The 19,997-nt window shown below is 42.4% G+C and overlaps 1 protein-coding gene across 8 annotated transcripts in view; it reads right to left on the bottom strand.

Moving 5' to 3' along the window:
* Window positions 1-19,997, bottom strand: part of pcdh19 (protocadherin 19) — a 55,704-nt gene that overhangs the window by 9,027 nt on the left and 26,680 nt on the right. For 4 of the 8 annotated variants that reach the window (XM_065958558.1, XM_065958556.1, XM_065958552.1 and 1 more), the window contains exons 3-4: window positions 16,633-16,691; window positions 14,711-14,883 (exon numbers count right to left, since the gene is read on the bottom strand). In XM_065958558.1, the coding sequence (XP_065814630.1) occupies window positions 14,711-14,883; window positions 16,633-16,691 (232 nt within the window). Of the gene's footprint in view, window positions 1-14,710; window positions 14,897-16,632; window positions 16,692-19,997 lie in introns of all 8 variants that reach the window. The other 4 variants (XM_065958555.1, XM_065958553.1, XM_065958557.1 and 1 more) reach the window with 1 other exon arrangement.

The following is a 19,997-nucleotide window of genomic DNA, read 5'->3' as shown; positions in this document are numbered from 1 at the left end:
AGTAACAATACAACAAACGTATACATCAAACAAATATCAATAAACTGAATCATTTGAAGATAAAACATTTTCTTTAGAATATTTTGGATAGCTCCATGCAGTTGGGTGTTTTTATTTTTACCCATTATTGTACAACTATATTCAAAAGTAGCTCAGTTTCAAATAAAACCATTACGTGGGGGTCTTATTTTTGGGGGGGGTCATTTGTTACATTTTATACCACAAAAATATCAAGTTGGGTAAAATCAGACCTAAAGTGAAAACCATAGAAGTTCTTATCTCTTCATTTATTATCATGTCAAAAAGGATCATTAAATTTTGTATTTTTGAAGCATAAAATTGTTCTGCTGTGTCGGATTATTCTGTGTATTGTACTTTATTTCATCCCTGCATTGAGTCTATAATAAAAACTTACACTGAATTTATTTGAATTTTACTTTCATTAAATGTTCTGGTTTTATAAACTTACATCGAACAACTGCAAATTGTAAAAGAACTTTTAATAAGTCAGTGCTTCTCCTCTTCTAAAAGAATAATGACGCCAACCATATCGCTGTCACTGGAACAAGAAATCAGTTTAATAACTTTGTGGCAGTAAATTAGATACTTTTGTGGCCATATATAACATTACGGGGAGAAAACTAATCAGGGATGTAATTCAGTGATCAGAGAAAATTTGCCTTTGGGTTGTAAGTGTTTTAAAGGGGATAATTATTTTAAAATATGAAAGACAGGATGAAAAAGTATGCAATTAAAGTCAGAAGAAACTGCAGTTTGAGCTCATCTTTCTCATTTAATTTGATGTATTTCCAGTTAAAATAGAATATCGTGGGGAAACATCATGCGGGGAGGAATCATTTTGATTGGAAAATGGGTGTGAGTGGTAATTTTACATGATTGATGAGGATTACTTTCTTCAAAGACTTTCTATGGTGCTGTTTTATTGGCTTTACCAGACACCACACTACCAACACGTATTTTAAGTGATCTGCAGTTACCATACGTTCACTGATATGTTGGTTTCCTGCTAAAGACAATATTAAGAGTACTAAGAATTATACAATCTGGTCACATGAGTCAGTATATGTAGGTCTAATCTGGCACTTTCAAGCTTAGTATGTTTTTAATGGTAACAAGTTATAGATTTGAGTATTGTGATGAACTGTGGTGTGATTTACTTGACAATAATGACAAAACAAATATCACCATTGTCAACTCTAAACATCCAAATCGCCCTTCTACCGACATAATTCAAATTAACCTGTGCTCTGGCACAAAACTCAGCGCAGCAGGTCGCTGGCGTCCAAGTTGCAGACCTGCACATTCTGCCATGCCAGCCAGCCAGCCAGCCAGTCAGACAGCCTGCCTGTCTATCTGTCTGCTTGGCTCGTTTCCTCTACAATACATCGACAGAGGACATCTTTAAATACACTGGAACAAATACAGCAATTCTGTGTTTAAGCTTGACCGATCTAGCACGCTAATTTGCTCTGAAACCCCTGAGCCTGGGAGAAACGAGGGGGACAGAAAAAGACTATTAAATTACATCTGTGGCTGGGGTAGGAGGGAGAGCGGGATAGTAAAGTGGGGAGCAGGGATGGAAAGGAGAAGAGGATTTGGCTTAGTGATGACAGCCCAATGGAAAGAATAGTACTCATGTCAGGTGAGTAATTTGATTTTTCTTTTTCCTAAATCAGGGGTTAAAAATTTAAAATTTCCAATAAGATCATGTGGTGTGCTTTTACATGGCATATGTCCCTTATTATACACGTGTGAGTTTCGATCAGTTTAAATGGTCTGGAAAGAGAAAATCATCTTTAAATGTCAGGGACATATAACACTGAATGATGGATAACAAGGTTTTGTGTGGCATGGGGCTTTTCCTTAATAAACAACAGGTCCATGACGGATTAAAGATGCTTCACAGACGCCAAGATTTCTGTTTCTGAATCCTATTTTTCTTCCCTACAGCCAAAAAAAACACACAACTAATAAACTGTGAAAAATTAGATTTTAGAATTTAATGGTTTTGAGAGATCTATAACCCATAAATATCTTAGCTCAAGAAACCATTACATCCACACATTTGCTATAAAGAGACATTTCTCTTCGTTTTTTTTTCTTTTGAAAGTGCTATTTCTATTAGTCGTCTGAAATAAACACAATACTTCAGCACCTGTCAGCGTGTCCGGCTCTGAATAAGTGGAGACGGCACACTAGGCCGCATACCAATATCTAAGGACTTTAACTCTCTGTGAGCTTCAGCTTTACCTCAAAAGAAGTGTCCTTACATAATTAATATAATGTGGCTTCTCATCCAGTCATGTTCACATTGTGTCAGCCAGGACTGTGTGTTTTATATTCCATTTTATCTCGTTGCAGAAGCACCCGCATGGTCCCTGCTCTCTCTCATTTCCGTCCCCCTTTTCTGTTTTTTTCTTTTCCTCTTAACAAAAAAAATCGACTTGCCTCCTTTCCCGACAATTTTAACAACCTCTGGAAGTAGGACACAGTAACATGGGGAGTATGCAGAGTGATAGGCAGGTTTTGCCCAGTGTGCAGAAGCATATACAGTAAGAGGAGGTGAACCAGATTGGGGACGCCGATTGTGGATTTAAAAGACAGTGCCTCTGTTTCCCTCTGAACCGGATTGACATTGTCACTCAGCAAAAAGAAACACACACACACACACACACACACACACAAAAAAGAAAAACACAGCGAGGCCCTGGCTGTGTGAAGATGCATTAGATTAACACCTACTGGGCAGAGGAAAAAGCCAGAGGGAGGCCTTTCTTACACGTTTCATTTCCTTGTCACAGGGGCCATTCTGTTTGGCATCTGGGAGTCATGCTGCTTCTCTCCGAGCTTCTCCATTATTCACCTCAGTGAGGTCTGCACCGTGATACCACTTAATATCAGGCAGTCAGAGGCAATGTCCGTAGCATTAGCCACCCACTAGCGAGCGCTGTACTATATAGAGGATTGTCAGTGGTGAGAAAGCTGCGGTATCTAAGACACACAGATTGAAATGGAGGTGGGAGACTGTGTCTGAGGAAAAGAGAAGGCGCTAACAGGCACATCTTCTCTGATTTGAGGAACATGAGTATTGCATACATAAAGATGATGGCAGGGCTCTGACATAGAGGTAGTAATTGGATTTCTCAGGCCCTGTGCCCACTCAAGATAACATGCTGAGCTGTAACATGAAAAGTCCTTATGTGTGGCGAGGGAGCAAGGTGCAGCAGAGTGGAAGTGACAGGTGTCAAAGATCCAATTCCCTCGCTCCTCTCCATCCTCGAGTTCCCTTTTCTCCAGAGGAACAACCTACCCTGTGGTTAAGCCAAACACCGAGCTTGACATTCAGTTGCAAATCCAAGCTAGTTAAACCTATGTAGAGTGCAGCGGTGGAGGAGGTTGAGGAAGAAGAAGAAGGAGGGAGGGAGGGTGGGGTGGGGGGGCAGGCTGGCAGGAGTGTGGATATAAGAGGTCACGGCCTGATTGCTTGCTTTATTTATTTTCTGATGCTAATGTGAGCTGAATGCAGAAGGAGTACAGGATCGGCACGATGTGCCGGAGAGCACACAAAGGAGCTGAAGAAGACCCCCGCTGTGGGTTCTTAGAGATGTTGTGGGGTATTGCAAAGACTGGCCACAGCACCCCCCCCCCCCCCCCTCCACTCCCTCTGTCCTCTGCATGCATCTTGGCTTCGTCTTTAACGAGGACTGCATGAGAACAGGCACATCATTAAAAAGAGCCATTCTGAGACTTTCCTGTCTGCCATTAAACTTAACAGCCAACCTCTCCCATTACCTTTTATCCTCCCCTTTAAAGAGGTGGGGGCCAGCAGGGTTTTGAAAAGTCACATTCTGCTGCCAACATGCGTCCATTGAGTGAATCCTGTCCTCTAGTCAATCGAGCATAAAGGGAACAACAGTAAAGCCTCCTTAAAAGTCACAAAAAGTTTTGTTTCCGCATACCAAATCAGATCAATGTAACACTTACTGTAGTACTTTAATGCTTCACACTGACCTGATTTAAGATAATATACTAATGCGATATGATAATTACTCTAATGCCCACAAATATGTGTTGAAGCCTAAAGGGAGAGTTGTTAGCAGCACAACACAAGAAAAGAAAGGCTCTGGTGAATTATGGGTTTAATGTTGATGAAGTTACTCTAATTTGATTATCCACCACCGCCAGCTACGCCACACTGCAGAAACACCACTCTGCTTCCTGTTCAGCTGCTGACCTTTCTCACACATGCATATGAGACGACAGAGGCAGATATTCACATTTACACTGTGTGCAGAACACATGCATGCACTCGTAAACTCAATGTCGTGTTCAGGCTATGCACATATCACTTTGGATCTTTATTAATCTAAGAACACTCTGTTAAGCTCCATAGTATACACATTTCCTTAAAGCCTCTAGAAATGAAGCTTGTAATAGTAAAATGTATTTATGGTATCAAAGTTGAGAAATGATTTAGAATTAGCCAAAAAAAAAAGTAAATGACCCACTTCATAACCTGCTCATGTTGCAGTTTAGACCTTAGATTTATTGGAAGAGCAGGGTTAAACTGACTTCTGGTCCTGCTCTGCAGACAATAATGTGACGATCAGAGGTGTGCAGCCCTTTGGTCACTAATCAGAGAGTATGCTATCCACATCTTAGTTCGCAGTTAGCATTTATATGCAGTGCTTGCTAATAACCCTTATTTGTTATCAAGCTGTGAATGCAATGCTAAATGTTAGCTTTGTGGAGTTGCCTAATTCACCAAGCTAAACTGCTGTACAACCACAAACATAACATCCATGGCACCAACTCTGACAGCCAAAAAGTAGACCACTGTGGTTAACATTTAAAATCTGTCTGGCTTGTAAAAATCACCTGCAGAAAGGTGCTAAAGCCGTGAAGTGCTGAATGGCTGCTGAGTGACTTTACCGATGATACATTCTGGAATTAATTGCAAAATGTGTCAAAGATCAAAAGCTTGACTGCGCCACATTTGAACAACAAGGCAGAAAAGTTTACAGAGACAATATTTCAAATTTGGATGTGAATATTCTCCATTACTTTTTAAAATTCCTATGAATGTGTATGACTCCCAAAACTACACATGTTGTGTTTAATTTGTGGTAAGAGTGTGCATTGAAAGGGATAGATAGTGTGGAATCTTATATTCTTTATACTTTTATGTTTGCTCATTAACTGATCCAATGCATTACACATAGCATTACACATATCACGTATACATGCACTGTGTCCTTATATGACCACTGCAACACACGAACCTTGCACGATACTCACCTCACCACAGGTGTTTTATCTCACGTACACAGACTCAACAACAGCTCCTTATAAGGACTATTTTTTAAACTCTCAAGGACAAGTTATTGCTACATTCACATATTTATACACTGACCACAAGGTGCTGACACAGATAAAGCTGCACCTGTTTCTTTGATCCTCCTCTGTAAGTTTCGATCACACTATATGCTCAAGTATATAAAGATTGTATGCCCCAAGAGCGGGCAGAGAACTTACTTTGTGTATCCTGTACGCATAGCTGAACTTCTCTCCATGCTGCATGTAATAAACTGGGTGACTTAGCAACTCAACAGTTTCTGAAAGTCTCTTTTATTTGCTCTCGTCCCAAGGGTCGGAGGGTTTCCTCTTTCTGCTGATTTTCTGCAGGCCCAGTTCTACCACAATAGACAGAGCACAGAGGTTTCAAAGACTCTTGAATATTAAGACGCGTTGAAAGACAAAATCCAAACAGGATCTTTCAGAGACCGACAAGTCCGGAGAAGGTTGGGGGAGGCTCCGCGGCCTCAGCACACACCAACGCACATTGATGAACACACACACATCCATCCTGTCTTTCGACTGTGTCTTCACTAATTGATCAATAGTTTATAATCTGGGTCACTAGCAGCCATAACTTGCCTCCCACTTTTTAGACCTTCTCAAAATTGTTAAATTACAACACAGTGAGCTCATCCTCGCAAGGTCATACAGAGGGCAGCGGGGGAACACTGACACTAATTTGTGAATGAAAGATAGTAATGATTTGGGTGATTTGGATGACTTCCCTTTAACCTCTGCAGAGTACGAATCCATAGAGTGCATCCTGTCATGCTATGTTTTACAGAATTTACTCAGACTGTGTGTGCGAGAAATTCAGTATTTCACAACTGTAAAAATGCTATAAAATAAATTATTCTCACTGAATAAACATGAAGGGAGCAGAATATGGAAATATTATCTCACAATGCCTGAGGTAGTAACCTTATGTTGGTGCAACTGAGGAGGGCAATATAACTTTACATATTCCTGCTACATATTCCATCCTAGTGATAATGTTGTCAGGAGAAACAAGGTGATGAAAGCCAAGATAAAAATCACAGGCAGCGATGACAAAGGCATGGAAATGAAAGAAAAATGGATTCTCAGATGCATTCAAAAGGATGGGGTGTTTTTGCACACAGAAAGGGAAGTAATAGGGGTTAAAAAAAAGAAATAAAAGAAATGCACGTTGCTGCAGCACAGGAGACCCCCTCTCTCTCCCTCTCTCCTTCTCATTTTCTCTCTAGCTTCCTCCCTCACCCCAGCTGCAGTGATAAATGTCTCTTTGTATTCCGGACAGAAAACTGCAGGCTACAATGTACTTGTCAGAAGACAGCTGATTTTCCCCTTAAACAGAGCGGAGTATATTCTTAATCTTTTGCTTTCACCGAGGGAGAAGATAAAACAAATGCCTCATGCCAAGACACATAATGCCTGGAAAATCTCTCCCCATTCACTACACGTTTATGTTGCATGTCAGAAAGGCACCCCTGAGTGTGCAATGTATGCAGGTGTAGCATTAGCGTGTGCGACTGCATGCTATATGTGCTTTAAAACTCAGCATCCGTAAGCCCCGCAGTACAGCCATGGCTCCACTATGGGGGCTCATAAATGGGAGTCAGTGCTACAGGTAATGGAGCTGATTATAGCTATCTGGGCTCCAGGCCAGCTGCCAGACTCGGCCCTGCCTGGAGGGAGCACAGGCCGCCTGGTGTCTGATATCCTGGGATCCCTGTAATACAAGCCTAGCTTTGGCAGTCACTCGGTGCCCACTTCCAAGCCACACACTGAGGCTCCTTTGAGTTAGTCTATGTGTATAGTATGTCTTCATCGGGGTGTTTACTCCACATGCTAGCAGTCCATAGTCGTAGCATTTCAGCAGCATGGTTGAGGTAAGACGAGCTATTCTTAAAGGTGGAGTAAGAAGTCTTGAGAGGAACTTTGTTGTCTCTGGAGGATCAGGATTAGGTCTCGGGCAGAGAGATTCAGTTTGCGGATTTAGGGACACAAATTGCATTCCTTACAAACAACAATGGCTAACCAGCCTGGGACACATTCCCACAGAAGGATCATATTTACGTTTCTCTTATCTGACCAGCAGCCACTAGAGTAGCTTCAGTAGTCAAGCACCCTTGCGGCACTCCAGAACCCCAAGGATTCGGCTGTCCAGACCATCGTTGGGAGTGAAGTGCACAAAGATAAAATGTTGGCATCATCAAATTGTCATTTTCAGTACAGGACAGTCCTGTTATGCACTACAGTGTAACTTCAGAAAGTCAAATGGAATGCAAAAACTACCTGGATTGTTCATGCCATTATTTGATCAAACCATATTGCCAGAAAACATCAATAGCCAGTGCCATCAAAAACACCTTACCATTTACAGGGACGGAAACATGGTCTCTAAGAGTCAGGGATACAATATGAACTTTGGTTGAAGTAAAGGAACAATCGTGATTGGCAAAAGAAATCAATATTGAGTGTTGGAAGGAAACAGATAAACCAACAGCGCTTTAGCATTAAGAGTCCTTTATTTCTACCGCAGCTTTGACGCAACAACACATTGAGTGAATTGAATGAAAACCTTTATAAAAGCGTTGTTCATTGTAAATTTCATTGTCAGGATATATGTGCGTTGTACAGCCTCTTTCCTTACACTATGTGTGTGTGGAAAGGACAGTAAAGAAAAACATGGCAGAGCAGGCTTTGTTAACCTCTCATTGCGCAAAGATACGATTCTCTCTATTATACATGAACAGCCTGGCCTCTTAAAAGATACAGTAATAATAATAATTATGAGGATGTATAAACCGTCTCATAGCACGAGATATGTTTATGAGCAGGGATGTAGAGACAGGGACTTCTATAGAGTGGCAATTAAAAAAATATCATGAGTCAAACTGGCTAATATTACAATTAGAAAGTTATGATCCAAAGTAACCTGTATCCATTAGGTGTTCTTTAAAGGTAGAAATAAGGCTGCAGCCTGTGTTTTAAACTGCAGTCTTAATACTGTTTGCTTTGTATTTCAGGGGAGACAGGGTTGTGCCGACACTTTGACCTCAAAGAATTAAAAACACAATGGTGCGGTTAGGAAACAACAGCCAGTGCCTCTTCTCCTCGGACTAGAATCAATCGGAGTCACAAAAGGCGAGTAGACCGGAGACAATGCTGCAGCTCTGATGCTTGAATTTCACACTATTTCCCTCCGACCAACAGTTCCTCTCTCTCTTGTGCAACCTCTTTATCGTTTTCCTTCTCTTTCCTTCCCCCATGCTTTTCTGATTAACCCACAGCCACACACACTCCACATACTGTGTACACACTCTCAGGCAGATTTAAAATTCAGGTACGCTCCTCTTGCTTTAATACACACTCGGCCCCATCAACTCCAGCACATTACCTGTTCTTAATCTCCTTCCCTCTGTCTGGGATCATCCTGATCCCCCTGTTTTCCCATCTGCTGTCGATTGAGGCCCAGCTTGGCTAGGTGTTCAACAAACAACTGTGATTCACTTGGTTTCTGTGGAGATTATTAACACACCTAGCATGCCACAGCGCCATGAATAAGCAATGGAGATCCAGAGCCTTATTTTCTCTCTGTCTCTACGTTTCGTCTCACTGTCTTCCTGTCTCTCTCTCTTGCCCTGTCGCGTTGTGAACTGAATGCCAGGATTGTCTAGAAAATGAGCTGTCAGTGGAGGGCCTGCATGAGATACATCAGGCTCATTGTGAGCCCGAGAAAATAATGAACTATTCCCATTTCTCTCTGTGATATGTTCAATACGCTATCCATGACAAGTGCAGAGAGATAAGCAGTCCCCTCTTGAGCTGATTAAATACACTGGGTATATTCAGGAGAGCTTTGGCAGAATGAGGATTCAGGGGATGCCATTATAGTATCATAACATTACTATATGTTCTCAGTCTGGGCTGGAGAAGAAAGAAACACTTTGGATGCAGTTTTGTTTGTGTCTGTGCCGGCTGAGGAAGAGCAGCTAGAGGCGATGCTTGTAAAAACTTAACGGAGAATCAAAACATGTCAAGTTTGTTTAAGTCTTTCTTCACATCTCCTAACTTATTCCCTCCTGGGATTAACTAAAGAACTAAAGGGATGGGCGTGGGATGATTTTTTTAAAGAATCTGTTGGTTTACTTGCTTGAGAACTGCAAACAAACAGCACCGAGAGGCCACAGCCAGATTCTTTAAATTTAGAACAGATATTAAAGCAGTGGAGTTTGTGCAGGCTTTCTTCCTACAGTAATATATGTAAAAAGAAAAGAGTGCTAGAAAACATTTTCTTTTTAAGCAATATTCCAGCCATTATTCCAGGTGGGAAATCAATATCTGGCAGCTTTGTTTTATTACATTAAGTGTCATTTCAATAAGACAGAGCCAGAGATCTCACTGCGTCGCTCAGTTTCATTCAGCAACGATAAAAGAGCCGAGCACAGATGGACACAGCTTGAAACAACGTTTTTATGCCCTTTTTTTTTTTTTACATCCTCAAGTCTTCTACATCTCAGAGGCAAAATCTGCATCTTGGTTGTTCATTACAGACTCCACCACACCTGCTTGCAAGCTTCCTCTTGTGTGTTTGAGCTGGCAGTGTCTGTGTGTGTGCACTCTATCTTCCTTGTTGCTCGCATTGCACCAAGCTCTTTGTCACTGTCAGCCATTTTACCTCTACCCGAGGTTACACATTAGATTAGACAAATCCAAATCAAAATGGATGGTCCCAGTATGGAGTTTTGTGTTAATCTAATCATAAGACATCATAACCCAACACATGTTGTTGCCAGCGTGGGATCACAAGAAAGAGTTTTTGGTGTTTAATTCAATCAAATGTTGTCTGAGAATCAGTCAAATCCTGTGGCACGCTCACACAGAAAGAGAAAATGGGGAGGGGGGGAAAAAAAAAAATTGTACCTGTCACAGAAATTGTTTCCTCTGTTTTTTTATTTCCCCTCACTAAGACTGCTTACTAGACTCTCAGCTCATCTCTCCATCTCTGCCTCCCTCCCTCACACGCAGCCTCGTGTTGTCAGCAGCGCGGCCCTGTTCCTGTTGCCTTCCTCATTCTGACACCTGTCAGCATTTTCGTTAGTAGATCAGAGGACTGCAAACTAGAAATGTTCCCCGTGAATTTAGGGCAAGTTTGCAGCAGAAAAAATGTGAGGTTGCTCTTACTCTTTATTTAATTCAATAGTGGGAGGGGTGGGGGAAGTGCTCAACTGGCGTAAAGTTAGGGAATGTTTTGGTGCATGGGAGCAGAGGAAGGTGACGTATGGAAGAAGAGGGAAGAGAAAGAGAGAGAAAAGGTAGGGGAGGGGAGGGGAAGGAGGAAATCAATTAGGAACAGTGAGACCCTACGGATCTGCTGATGGAAGAAGGGAATTTGGTGAAGTCTGCAGCCCGCATAGGGGGGCTTCCATTCCTGGGCTGCAGCTTCAGGCACACACCCACAGGGAGTGAGCAGATAGATGAGAGATATTCTCCAGAGGTGGAGGCCAAGGAATGTGTCAGAAATAAAAGAGGCCTGTTCCCTGCTCTGGCTAATTGAGCGGTCTTTGGGTCCCTGTGAGTCTAATAAACCAAAAGGAAAAGGCTTTTAGTTTTTAACACTTACATATTGACCTGGTAATAATCCTTAAAAACCAAGAGCACAAACCTCCAAACCCACAAATCAGACGCTGTTATACGACATCACGCTCTCTCCCTTTCTGAGGAGATGACTCGAGCGATTTAACAATACATGAATCTTAATCCTTATAAACCGTGGCTCATCCATATCCGGGATGGAATTAAAGTGTGAGTTATGACAATCAAAGGAAGTAAAAAATAAATAAATAATAAATAGATTTAGCTCTCTTTGTCACCAGCCTCCTCGGAGTCTGTTCTCTGGCTTCTCCCTTGACACTAATGGTTCTGCAAAGCCAAAGCCAGCATGTCGCGCACATTTTAACCAAACCCCCCCCCCTTTAACTTCACAGACATGCCTATAAAGATAAAGAAGAATTCATTTTATATAGCTCTTCTTCCTCTCAGTTTTTTCTTACAGCCATATCATCCATTTTTATTCTATTGGCAGATATGAGGGAGCTATTACATGTTTAAGATAGCCCTGTCTTTATAGATGTGAAGAGATTTAATGTAATTTGCTCTTCAGATACTTCTCTAAATCTAATCCACTGGGTGGAGGAGATTTCAGGATAGTTTTCTTTTTACAAAAAAAAAAAAAAAGAGTACACACACGCCTCTTTAGAATCTTGGCAGGTATTTCAACCAAGACGAGACAGTTTTAAGTCGGAAAAAATATCTTCACGAGCACTTCTGTGAAAGTTACCTTGAAGGTGCACTGTAGTCTGAATTATGAATCACATTATTGAAACCACTGAAGAAGAATATATTATAGTGGACTGAGCTTAATAACCAGAACCTTGATTCAAACGGAAAGGAGAAAATACCCTCTGTGTGGTTTCACACAAAGAGGTTCCCAGTTAAAAGACCACCAAATGACAAGGACACAGGATCTTTTTGTAAAGGTAACGGCTTGTCTCCTGGGTAAACGACACCTTTACACAACACTGGGAATGGTAAACATTTGCACTGTAAAAGCCCGAGAGCTTAAACCTTCCTCCTTTCCCCCTCTCTTCCAGCCTTCCTTTGTTCTAAGCACTTATCAGCTCAAGAAAACAGAACAATAAAAACACACACACATAAAAAAACAAGGCTCTTCTACCCTTGCCTTGTGTGTGTGTGTGTGTGTGTGTGGGTGTGTGTGTGTGTTTGTTGTCCTTTGGCAATTGCAGTCTCTCCACTTGTTTTCTGCTTTTGCTGGCAGGAGAGGCGCACTGTACTACACAGTGACTCCCAGAAGACATCTTAGCAGCGGGGTGTTTAGCGAACATGCCTATTTGTTTTCTGACAATTCCCTCTATCCGCCGAATAGAGCCAGAAGACAGTGTCCACTTCTTGTCAATTAAGACAGATGAGCTCAAAGTGAAACCGACGCTGTCACACGACTGTAACAACCACCCTCCTCGGATAATCCAAACCTCCACTGTTCTATTTCTGCCTTTGTACTCAAGGCTCAGAGGGAAACCAGGCGGGGAAAAGAGGAGCTAGAGTTAAAAAAAAAAAAAAGATGATGTACAGTCCTCATATACGAGAGTAGAGACAGATTCAAGTGTGCGTCATGCTGAATCTGCCCATCTCTGTCAGCCCTTTAACCATGTAATTAGCCCGCCGAGATGGTAATAGAGGGACGATTTCATTTGCTATGTCGTTACATTTCTGCATGTCTCAGTCACTTTGGACAATTCATTTAATAATTATGAACAGCTTCTCATTACATTCTGGTGGTGACCACTGCTGCTGACTGACTTCCTCCAAACAAAAGGAGGAAATATTCCAAAGCAGCCATTTTGTCAGGTTTATACAGAGGAAAAACCTCAGGCCAAAAATGAGTCCAATACAAAGGAAAGCCAATAACAAACCACCTAATTGTCATTCCAAACAGACCCTTTTGTTATCATCTATTCGTTCTGGTCAAAAGAGTGGACAACACTGTGAAATAGCCTCTTGTTTCTGTTTACCGGCGCCGAGTTGCTGCATTACACATTCAGAAGGCGATCGTCCATTTTGCTGAAACAGATACAATCATTGGCGGTGTTAATGAAAAAAGCTCGGCCCCAGAGCACTCTCTCCCCACTTGTAATATTCTTCGTGTACATCATCTCTAATTGTCTCCAACGATGAGACGCCGAGATGACTGGAAGACCTGTCAGTGTGGATTTTTTTATTTATTTCAAAAGGCGCATGATTTTTCCACCGCATGTGAGGTAATTTCAGCTGGCAACCAACAGTCAGCAAATTCACTTTTCATTGTTCATTACCGTCTGTTGCCGGCGAGAGAACACACAGTTGATTCTAACGGTCGCCATACTTCCTGACCCCCCATAAACGTCTCAGCTAATTCATTAGAGTACGCGGGCGAGCGGCCATGAAGCCATATCGTGTGACTCCATCCTGGATTAACATAAAGTGCAGGTTGCCTAATGTTATTATCTCCCAGTCAAACAACATCAGCGGCCAGATTGCTCCACGTGAAGCATCTGGTTAGTTAAATCTGCCAACCCAGAGCCTACACATGTCTGTCCCTGTTTCTTCAGCCACGCCCACACACTTCACAGTCTGCTGATAAAAATAGATAGAATTATTTGAAGAAGAAAAAAGAAAGAATCCCATAATCTCCATTCCTTTTCTTTCCGCGTTTTTTTTTTTTTTTTATAATGTGAGATTCCTTTTCTTTATCTTTTGCTCATTAAAATTTCTCTCCTGTAAAAGCCAAGTAGGAAAATAGACGAGTAGGGAGAAAGTCGACAGAATTACTGGGGCAGTGTTAGGGAAAAAAAAAAAGAGCCCAAGTTTTGAAAGAAGAAGAACTAAATTTAGTTCCAAAAGAGAGCACCCAAAACGTTAACCTGAGAAAGTATGAGTGATATCTATAAGTGCTGTCCTCCAGAGTCTGCTTGTTGAAATAAAATGTCCAGTGTTTTTTCTCCACACTCCAAATAAAATTGCTAATGTGAGTCATCCTTGGAATGTCTGCAATTTCCACACAGTCTGCCTCTGCTCTGCTGAAGCTCTCGCACCTGTGCATGTGGCGCTTCCTTTGAGCTGGGTAAATAACCTCAGGTGCATATAGTAACATCCCGGCTTGCTTTATCAGACAGCTTTATCCTACTTCCTCCCCTCTCTCTCTCTCTCTCTCTCTCTCTCTCTCTCTCTCTCATACTGACCCACTCTCTCCCTTCGCTCTGACTGGCAGCAGTTAAGAACGAACACGACCCCTTACGCCGACTTCTGCCAACCAAGTGGATGTCTTTTTAAACGGTGAGTCAGAAATGAAACATCAACATTAATTCCCCACTAAATGATCCCGCTGAATAATGGATGAGGGCACGTGGAGATATGTAGATTTCCACCTTCTACCTTTCTGAGCCTAATTGCTGCCATTCAGGCACATCTGAAGTCGGGCGCACTTCAAGAGTAGACATGGCTACTATCAGTCAATAATGTTGCCTAAGCCAGTATCAAAGGGGAGTCTTAGCTGTCAGAGATCCTGCACATTAGCGGCTCTGGCGGGACTTCAAAGACAAAAAAACACTGTGCTGTTATTCATACTTGCACATCTGAAAGCAGTAATGCACCTTAAAAGATGCTCCGGTGGCATAAACACAGACTCTCACAAACTCATGTTGGTCTTATCTTGAAAATGGCAAAACACACTCAAAATGAAGGAGGACTTCACTGAGCACAAACAGTGAACACACACAGATTTTCTTACCTTGGTCAGGCAGCTGGCAAACATTAGGGGGCACGGTCATGTTCAGCACGTCATTGACAGCCGTGTCAACATAGTGTCCTCTCTGGACGTCGTGTTCGCTGTCGGTCTGGTCGCTCTCCTCGTGTCCGCTGTCCTTCAGACTGTTCCCCTCCAGGTCCTTGAATGTCGATGTGCTACATGGGGGCCAGAAGGGGGGAGCGGGAAATGTTGATTAACTGTCACGTCACCTTTTTCACCTTTTCTCACATGCACTCCTTTCATTTTGTTTTGGCTGTCCGTCCATTTCTCTCTTCTGTCACTCCTATGAATTCTTTGCCCTGTTGCATGTTCCTTATCAATGAATTCGACAGAGGCGAAAAGTTTGTTTTCTTGATGTTTCAAGTCTCAATAAAATGCTACACTTCTACAAAGAACAAAGCCTTGCTCAAGCTTCTACACCTGCAGTAATGATGAAATAAGGAGGACGTTTAAGAGAGCGTTTTTTTTGTAAGTACACATTTTTAACTTCACAGATAGCTTGGCCGCTATGGGCTGTCTCAGACGGGGGACATTTGTGGATGGATGCACTGACTTCAAGGACATCGCATTGAACAAACACGAGGCACTCACTCACTACAATCAAACAAATACTGCAGTAATCAGGAATTCCTGGAAGGAAGATGGATGTAGGTAACGCTGGAAGCATACAAACTGAGCATCTGTCTTGTTTGGGGCTCACAGTCAATAAAGAGGATGGGGATGGGGAGGGTTGGGGGGGTTACAATCAACAGCTGCACACTAACAGCGTGATTTCCCTTCATTTGATTCCCATCCCACTGGAACAAATTCTGCTTTACAAACAACACTAAATAGGGGTGGATATATGAACATGTGTTCCTGCAGGAAGGGGATAAAGTATGAATGAGGTCGTATGGGGAGAAAGGAGGTTAGAGGGAGAGAAAAGGAGGAAATGTGAGTAAACAAATCTGTGCAAACAAAAAAAAGGAAAGGTGGAGGAAGTGAAGGACAGTACAAGGTAGCTGCATTCTCCAGCCAAAGCCTCACATTCTGCAGCCTGGGAGAGAGGACTGCAGGTAATGCTGGCTCTCTGATGTTATCACTGTAATTGCACCTGTCCCAGACCATAGGCTCCCTGGCTCCTGAGGGGATTTCTTTGTAGTGTGCTGCAGAAGGCCCCACACTTGAATGCTCTTTGTTTACATTAATGCAGGGGAATCTTTTGGGGGGAAATTGCCATAATGGGTTTTCAAAAGGGCTGGGATAGCCTCAAACAAAAGAAGAAGGCTGGAATGATCCATGGCTGCAGGTGAAAAGGGAGCGATTGTAGTTTTTTTCCAAATGGGCCTCGTGAAGAAAACCTCAATGGCTGGAGGCAATTATTATATGACCCCCTATATTGACCCCCATGCAACCTTGCATTCCCACAGCACTATCTGATATCCCTGTGCAGGTGGACTGATATACAAAGAACAATGGAATCTTCATTTTTTAATCGTCATTGGGGTGCTTGAAACTGCTCTGTTGGAAAATCGTTCTCTCTAGATCCCTTGAACATTGTTTAATCATTGAGTAGTTGTTTTAACCTGATCACGCCACAAATCCACTAATGAACCAGGTTATAGAAAATTAACGAGGTTATCTGCAAAATGAGCAAATCATTACTTGCTCATACATTCTGCTTCTCTGCGCAGTCTAATAATCTGAGAATATGAGTTTGTGCCTCATTTCAACAAGTGCCTACTAAACACATTATGGAGGAATTCAAATCATCCCCAAAAATCTTATCCTCCCATTGCAATTACACTGAATGGAAAAACATGCAGGAACAAATGCTGCACCGGTAGCTGCGCGCTCATTAGATAAAACAATTACAGATAACAATGGTAACGAGGTGCTGGTAAGAGTTCCTAATCAACACATACCTTTTAATGAGGTGGGCTCTGCTGTTCACGTAACTGGAGTCAATGGAGTAATTCTCCGTCTGTAAGAGAGGGTAGGGGTTGGGGAGGTGAGCGGGTGGGGTGGGGTGGGGGTTGTGGTTGAGGGATGATGGGGGGGGCAAACAGAGAGAGAGAGAGAGATACTTTTAATAATGGAAGCAACCAAAATAATGTTAGCTTGTAATTGGCTTTCAGTAGAAATGTTATTTTACACAAAGGCCCAGGTGAGCAGCCCGGGCTTTCAAAGGGCTGAATCCTATTCTCTTTCAAAGCACACACACACACACACACACACACACACGCACTCAGAGGCTGACTGGGAGTCAAGAGCCGAGGAGGAAGAAGAGGAGTGCAGCAGTGAGCGCGTGCAGCCTCTCTTCTCCTCTTCACCCTCTCCCTCGCTCGCTCGCTCGCTCTGCTGCCGGTCAGCCCAACGTCTTTAAAATGGAGTCATTAGGGCGGACAGACGATCATGCAGACAGAGGGAAAAGAAAAGTTTCCCTTTATTCTTCCCTGAACTCTTCACTTTTTTTTTTCACCATGTTTGAGGAGACATTAATGTGGAGCATATTAAATAAATAACTGCAAGAAAAAGTAGATGAAATTAAGAGTGTAGCGAGGGATTCTTAACTCCGCAATTGCAGATGAAAAGGCTCTCAGAATATGCATACGATAGATCTCTGACCCACATTAGAGAACACAGTTCAAAGGCATCCTACATTCATTTCTCTCCCCCCCCCCCCCCCCAACATTTATTTAGCAGAGAGAATGTCTAAGGAGTAAGAGCACATGGACAGATGATTTAGTGTATGCTGAGCAGGTAGCCCCCTCCTGCGTCTGAAAAGCATCTCCTCACACTGGGTAAGATGTCAAAGGGTATCAAAGCCTCTCAAAGGACTTCCCCAGTCCTTTGAGAGGCCAGGATACGACCCTTTCGGCACAGTTTGATAAGATGCAGGTGTTTTCTACAAAATGAAAGCAGAGGCTTCACTTGAAATTCTACAACACAGATACTGTATCCTGATAGAAGCTGCAAGTCAATGGCTGACTTCCGAAGGGGAAGTCTACAGTATGGGTATCAAAGCCCTGTTGAAAAAAAAAAGAGTCACCCCTATGATAAGAAAGGTTAATGCAGGAGCACCACTGCTGATTAGAAAGTAAGCTACACGTTTGACACACGCCTGGTGATGAGCAGCAGATGTCATTCATGGTGACCGAACTGATTCGTTTTTTTTTTTAAAAAGCAGCGAGCAGAAATCATCTGTATTGGATGTTAATGGAGTTGACCATTTTGAACTTTTCAGCGTCTGCACGGAAGGGAAACCCGATGCAGCAGAGTGTGAGCAAGGAGGACGGGGGCAGCAGAGGAAATGTCAAACATCATAGTCCCAGTCATCTTTGGATCCCTTTTGAAATAAAGAAATAAACGCATGAATAAATAAAATGCTGCCAGATCACAGAAGCCATCGCGTGGTGTTCACCTCTGGCTAATAGCTCCTATGACCTGTTTGTCGTTTATGAAAAATGTAAGAGCTTGTTAATGTTACCCAAAAAAAAAAAAAAAAAACATGACATGATCGTGTTTGTTTATTTTTGGGGTATTTTTGGGGTATTTATGCCATTTTCACTTGTCTTCAAAGTGAACACATCATGCAGCATTACTGTCTGCCTGATTTGCTAGTCTCTATTTTTTTAAATTTTTGCAAACTTTCAGGAACTTATTAACGTCAGAGTTGAACTTATCGCTTTATATTCTAAAAGTGCAAAGGTCTTACTTCAATCATCAGCAGATGAGCTGCTGTTTACAATCTCACCACCTTTACTTCTAATTATTTCTGCGAGAAAATTGTACAATGATTAGCAACAACACAAGGGCAGGCCTCTGACTGGGAATCGCTAAATTATGATGCAATGTGTTTGCACTGAAGGTTAGCATCATTGCGTCTCCTTTTTACCATTTAGCCCTAATTAAACTTTAACACATTACTATACAGAAGATAATTTATAAAAGGAATTGAATTAACATTTTATTATTAGCCTTTCATTTGGAGCGCACCATGTTTGTTCTCTTGTTATTACCCCCCGACATCTTTGTGCTTCATTCAGTTTGACTCCATTAAATATCAAAGGTAACGACTGTGGCAACTTACTGCAACACAAATGAATCATTAATTACAGATTAACACATGACAAGGATTTAATTAATAAATGATGCCACAATTGAAAAAGGTATATGAGAAGCTTTTAATCCAAAAAAATGTCTTTCCTTTGAAAGATTTACACATCTATAATGCTTCTGTATGCACTGTGTTCACCTTAGCTCCACTTTGGTCCACAAATAAACCTGCCTCATCTTCTACAGTGGTTGCACATCCGGAGAGAGGGACTAATGAAAATGCAAGGCATGAGTAACAAGGGGAAAACTTCATTTAAAAGACAAGATAGAAAATTTCTTGTGAATGTCACTCTGGCGGCAGCCTGTAATTGGTTTGGATGGCAGGTTGTGTGTGAGCACGGCCTAGAGAGGAAGGCAGTATGCCCCTGCTCTCAAGCTGTTCCAGTCCAGAAATGGAACTGTACTTTCCATAATGCAATTCTCATTCGGGGTTTTTACATGGAGCCCTCTTAAATGTGCAGTATCCTCTATGGTACTCGGCCATTCCTTGCTTTTGCTTCCCTCTGTTTCTTCCTCTACTGCTAGTCATTAATCACAGGATTCAGTGGAGATAACATCATTTCCTCTATTTATCAAATTGTCAGTGGAAATAAACAAACACCCAACATGTGAGGGCATAACCTTGGGCACTGATGAGTCACTCATGAGCGCCTATTCCGAGGGAGAATTGGAAGCATTAGCTCAGTCTTCCTGTAAAGAAATTTAACATCTGCTCCCACATTTTCTGACCGATCTCAAATTGGAGGACATGTCAATATAGCTTCCTGCAAGGTCAAGTTTCAGGCAAGAGGATGAGGACTGCTCAACTACAGTGAAGACGCCACAAATGGCTCTTTAATCAGGTTGGACAATGTGTTGTTGTGATCTGAGCGGCCCCAGTTTGACGGCCTGGGCCACTCTATCCCTGTAATTATTGTTCCGTTTCATCCTGAGGACTGCAGGGAGGGAAAGTAGTCCCTGGTGTCGCCCGGTGACGGATAGGTAGTGTCAGGATGAGTGCGAAGGGAAGTGGGAAAAGAGTGGAGGGTGAAGATGGGAGGGGTAAAGGGTGAGAATTGACCTCGGGGAGACTTGCGGTCCGGCTGCTGCAGCCCAGAAGCTTTTCCCCTTTTCACCCTTCTGCCTCTTTCTCTCCAGTACAAAAACCCGAAGCTCAGGGATGACGGGCCTC

The sequence above is a fragment of the Labrus bergylta genome, chromosome 9, assembly GCF_963930695.1.
Source record: "Labrus bergylta chromosome 9, fLabBer1.1, whole genome shotgun sequence".
Lineage (NCBI taxonomy): Eukaryota > Metazoa > Chordata > Actinopteri > Labriformes > Labridae > Labrus > Labrus bergylta.
This window is presented reverse-complemented; position numbering and strand designations above follow the sequence as displayed.